Source organism: Salarias fasciatus, chromosome 1 (assembly GCF_902148845.1).
Source record: "Salarias fasciatus chromosome 1, fSalaFa1.1, whole genome shotgun sequence".
Lineage (NCBI taxonomy): Eukaryota > Metazoa > Chordata > Actinopteri > Blenniiformes > Blenniidae > Salarias > Salarias fasciatus.
This window is the reverse complement of record NC_043745.1, coordinates 39101407-39106505: the sequence shown is the minus strand read 5'-3', so window position 1 is coordinate 39106505 and position 5099 is coordinate 39101407. Positions and strand designations below refer to the sequence as shown.

At 52.4% G+C, this 5099-nt stretch overlaps 1 protein-coding gene across 1 annotated transcript; it reads left to right on the top strand.

Moving 5' to 3' along the window:
- The first annotated feature begins 1146 nt into the window (after positions 1-1146).
- Positions 1147-3888, top strand: tmem208 (transmembrane protein 208). The gene is made up of 6 exons (XM_030114128.1): positions 1147-1398; positions 1783-1878; positions 1950-2009; positions 2096-2232; positions 2850-2934; positions 3028-3888. Exons 1-6 carry the CDS (start codon positions 1393-1395, stop codon positions 3163-3165), a joined length of 522 nt encoding a protein of 173 aa, XP_029969988.1. The 5' UTR covers positions 1147-1392; the 3' UTR covers positions 3166-3888.
- The last annotated feature ends 1211 nt before the right edge of the window (positions 3889-5099 follow it).

Below are 5099 nucleotides of genomic sequence, written 5' to 3'. Positions count from 1 at the left end.
TATTATTATTATTAGACTTTCTCACTGATGGTCTGCAGTCGGTCAGGCTGGGGAACCACCGGTCCTCAACCCTGGCCGTGAGCACTGGGGCACCCCAGGGCTGTGTGCTCAGCCCACTGCCGCGACTGTGCACCAATTCACAGCAGCAACGTCCTCGTAAAATTCGCAGATGACACTGAGAAAGGTCGACGTGTCCCACTGGACCTGCTGCTGGCCTTCTATATAGCTGTTCTGTGGAGACGGTGTGGTTCCTGACAGGAAGCTCTGGAGGGGGTCAGGAAGTCAGCACAGCCCTCTCTGGCAGACATTTACAACACCAGGTGTCTGCGCAGCCCAGTGTAATCAGAGTACTGCCCCAGTGTACCCCAGTGTAATCAGAGTACTGAACACAGTACTCTGTTAAACCACCACTCTCAATGTAAATATCTAAGCATCGATGTACATATATTTATTTCTCCACTATACAGTGTACAATACATATATTTCTCTGTCCAAAATACATGCACATATACTGTTGTCCTGTCGCTGCTGCCGGACTCTCTGCTGTACATCGGCACATCTGTATATTTTTACTTTGATATTCCCATGCCCCCTCCTATTTCTGTATTTTTGTTGCTCCTTGTGTATATATTTAGATTATTTGTTGCTTTTATTATTTCTTTCCTTTAAATCTTTTTGTTCACACCAAAGACTTGTTTTTTTTTATTTAATGATGACAATAAATGGTTTTACATCTGCATTAGCAGAGCCCAAAGCACTTCACTCTGCATTATCACATCTACCCATTCACACTCACATTCACACACCGGTGGAGGCGGCTGCCATGCAAGGCGCTCAGTCCATCCACCGGGGGCAAGTCGGGGTTCAGGGTCTTGCCCAAGGACACTTCGCCATGCAGACAGGGGGAGATAGGAATCGAACTAACAACCTCCAGATTGTCAGACGACTGGTCCCCCCACTGATCCACAGCCGCCCCGTAAACACACAATAAACACATTCTATTCTATTCTATTCTAATCTATTCTATTCTATTCTATTCTATTCTTGACGGGCGTTATTGCTGAACCTCACCAGCAGATGGCGCGCTTACTCCACTACGTCACTGGCAGCAGGAACGCTATGATGACGACACAGGGACGCGCCGGAAGTGCCCGCAGCCTGTAGTGCTGATGTGTTGCTAAGAACCGGAGTTCCGAGCCGAACCGAGCCGAGTGGCGCCGAACCGAGCCGAGCGGAGCGGAGCGGCGCGGCGCGAGGACGCGGCAGTAAATCCCCGAGCAGCCGCTCCCCGGGAGAGGCGTGTTTCCGGGCCGGAACCGAGCCGAACCGAGCGGATGTGAGAGGAGACGCGGCGGCAGAGAGCGGCAGCAGCGGCGGCGGAACGCGGAGCTCATGGCGGTGAGAGGCCGACACACACACACACACACACACACACACACACACACACACACACACACACACACACACACACACACACACACACACACCGGCTGCTGACAGCTGACACAGACTCCACATGGACCGGCTGAGACTGTCACAGTACTTACATTCTGTACTCGAGTACTACTGACGTTACTCTGATTCAAAAGTTCTCAAATACAATGAACTGAGAAGTAACGAGTAACGGAAATGGTCCTGACAGCCTGTCCTCCGTTACTCTGTACTCGATTTGCTCAGGTTGTATTCAGGTACTTTGTATTTCTGTGTGTGTGTGTGTGTGTGTGTGTGTGTGTGTGTGTGTGTGTGTGTGTATGTGTGTGTGTGTGTGTGTGTGCGCTGCAGCCTAAAGGTAAGGTGGGCACTAAGGGGAAGAAGCAGATCCTGGAGGAGAACGAGGCCACGCTGAAGTTCTACACCCGGGTGATCCTGGGAGCTAACGTGAGAGAAGCAGACAGTCAGAGTTCTGTCTCCATGGAAACGGTCCCGCTAACCCCCCCTCCCCCCCGCAGGCCATCTATGCTGCGGTCAACCTGCTGGTGTTCTACGGCTCCTCCACCTTCTGGACCTGGGTGAGTCTCCTCACATGTCCTCCCCGTGGTTCCCCGTGGTTCTGGGGTCTGAAGGACCTGGTTCTGGCCCCGCCGTGTCCCTGCAGCTGCTCCTGGTCTTCGCCCTGGCGGTCTACGTGGGGAGCTACCGCTCCATGTCGGCCATGGCCCGGCCGGCGTACGGCGAGGACGGCGGCCTGCTGGACGGCGGCATCGACCTGAACATGGAGCAGGGCATGGCCGAGTGAGTCCGAGTCCGAGTCCGGGTCTGGGTCTGGGTCTGGGTCTGCAGTGGGGTCAGCACAGTGGGTCTGGTTCTGGTTCTGTTGTGGTTCTGGTTCTATGGCTGGTTTGTAGTCAGAGACATTAATCCTCCAGGACCAGGATCTGGTTCAGATATTTCCACTCTTCATTTTAGAAACACGTGTTTTCCTCCATGAACCACCAGAGGGAGCTCTCTCTCTCTCTCTCTCTCTCTCTCTCTCTCTCTCTCTCTCTCTCTCTCTCTCTCTCTCTCTCTCTCTCACACACACACACACATTTTTTTTTACCATTTAGCCTTTTTTTTGTAATTTATTTTTCAGTTTTTGCTTCTCTGCTCTTTAATCCTCCACCTCCACCCAGATCCTCCACCTCCAAACAGATTTTCCATCTAGATACTCCCCCCAGACCCTCCACCTCCCCCCAGACCCTCCACCTCCCCCCAGACCTCCACCTCCACCCAGACCCTCCACCTCCACCTCCTCCCAGATCCTCCTCCCAGACCCTCCACCTCCTCCCAGATCCTCCTCCCAGACCCTCCACCTCCCAGACCCCCCACCTCCCCCCAGACCCTGACTCAGACCTCCTCCTGTCTTCCAGACACCTGAAGGACGTCATCCTGCTGACGGCCATCGTTCAGGTTCTGAGCGTCGCCTCCTGCTACTTCTGGTACCTGTGGCTGCTGGTGAGGCTCCGCCTGCCGCCCCGCCCCACCTGACGGAGCGCCGCGTCTCACTGTGTGTGTGTGTGTGTGTGTGTGTGTGTGTGCTCGCTCCAGGCCCCCGCCCGGGCGCTGCACCTCCTCTGGGTGAACTTCCTGGGTCCCTGGTTCACGGCGGAGAGCCCGGCGGCGGCGGAGGAGGTGAACGAGAAGAAGCAGAGGAGGCAGGAGCGCCGGCAGATGAAGAGGTTCTGAGGCTCCGCCTCCACGGGAGCGCCGCCCGGCGCCCACAGGGACCCACAGGGACTCGCTCATTCAGGAAGACGCTCAAACACAGAACCCCTCCTGGGAAGCCAGCGGCAGCAGTGTGTGTGTGTGTGTGTGTGTAATACAGTTTGTGTGTGAGTTGTGAGTAGAGGTGTGTGTGTCGGGGAGGAGCTGTTTTCGATTATTTTCTTTTCTCTACCTTTTTTTGTTTTTTAGTCTCTCTGTCCTTTTTCTTGTTTTTTCCTTTTCGTTTTGAAGTTTTTTTTTTTTTTCTTTTGTTCATTGTTTGAATATTTTAGCCTTTTTTCTTTATTTCTCTTTTTTTCCATCTGGTGGGTTTTAAGCCCCTCAGTTCGACTCACAGGCTGAGATGGATTAGCTCTCCTGAGCCTGTGAGTCAAGGCTGAGGGCAAATCCTGATGCTCCCCATCACAGGCAGACTCACACATCGACACACACACATACACACACATTTTGCCATATTTTGCACAAAAAACTAAACGCAGACACACAGTGTTATTACACACACACACACACACACACACGCACAGGGAGGTGTGCCTTTTCTGCCTGAAGCGTCTCCTTCAGGGTGGAGGGTTCCACGCCTCCATGCTGATTTCTCTGACTGAAGACCGGCGATCCGATCGGATGGGATCAGGACGGAACCGGTTTGAGTCTGAGATGAAGAGTTTTGTAATAAAAACTATTTGCTCAGTGTCTGGAGGTCGTCTTCTCGTCACTGTTTTCCCAGGTGAGGGAGTCTGAGCCGGCGGCCTGGTGAGTCCTGCAGGGAGTCAGGGCTCCGGAGGTCCAGGGGACTGAGGGGAGTTCAGGAACCCTGCTGTAGAGCCCGTGTGGACTGCAGAGCAGTGTCCAGAACCTGGAACAGGGCCGTGTACGACACTTTCAGTAAGCTGCTGAGAGGAGTGGGCTTTAATCGCTCCACAGAACAGTGCCGAACAAAAGTAAAAAAAATTTGAGAGCGGACTTCATTAAAGGGGACGTATGATGCTACTTCTCAGTCCCGTCATGTCGGTCTCAGAAGCCCAAAAACATGTTTAAGTTTCTTCGCCCCAAATTCATCCTTGTTGGGAGTTTCCGTCCACTCACACACACACACACACACACACACACACACACGGTAGGGACACAGTCATAAGGAGTTAAATCCGCTTATTTCAGGATACGCCGACCCAACTCGACTGTTTCAGCTTCATTTTCAGTTTCACAAAATGTGGTGTAGCAAGACAGGGAGGAAGCAGGCCACGGCAACACACACTACGATAAACTCCTCACACAGTGAAAGAAGCAGAATACTTCCCCTTTAAAATCCATGACGAACTGCAAAGAAAAGGGAGTGATGGGTCGGAGAAGGACATACTGTCCGGGTGTGACCAGCTCCACGAAATCCTGGGGGGAAAGTCGCTGCCGACCCTGCTGATGTGGTGGAGTCCAGCTCTTCACACACCTTAAAATGTGCTGCCATTGACACAGAAAAGCAATATATAACAATAAAGCAAGTGCCAACGGCAACAAACGGCGTTGCCGCTCACTCTCCATCGCTCACGTGTTCTGTGTTTACCATTAGCAAAGAGAGAGAGAGAGAGAGAGAGAGGACGAAGCCACAGAGGGTTACATGATGTGAGGTTTGGTGATCACAGTTTCAAAATAAAAGCGTTTTGCTCGCGTGCATCTTTACATGAAGGGAGAAAGTTCTGAACGACTGAAAAAAAGAGAAAAAAAGCTTCTGAAATCCTGGATTTTATTCTATTGATATAATTAGTTTGTAATGTCTCCCATATGCCCCTTGGATGACTGGTTGGTCGGTCGGTCGGTCGGTTGGTTGGTCGGTTGGTTGGTTGGTTGGTCGGTCGGTCGGTCGGTTGGTTGGTCGGTCGGTCGGTTGGTCGGTTGGTCGGTCG

Bases quoted from the DNA above. Each gene is read 5' to 3' on its own strand.
- tmem208 (XM_030114128.1), top strand. The intron at 1,879-1,949 runs GTGAGAGAAGCA...TCCCCCCCGCAG, and splicing joins GGGTGATCCTGGGAGCTAAC to GCCATCTATGCTGCGGTCAA. The intron at 2,233-2,849 runs GTGAGTCCGAGT...CCTGTCTTCCAG, and splicing joins ATGGAGCAGGGCATGGCCGA to ACACCTGAAGGACGTCATCC.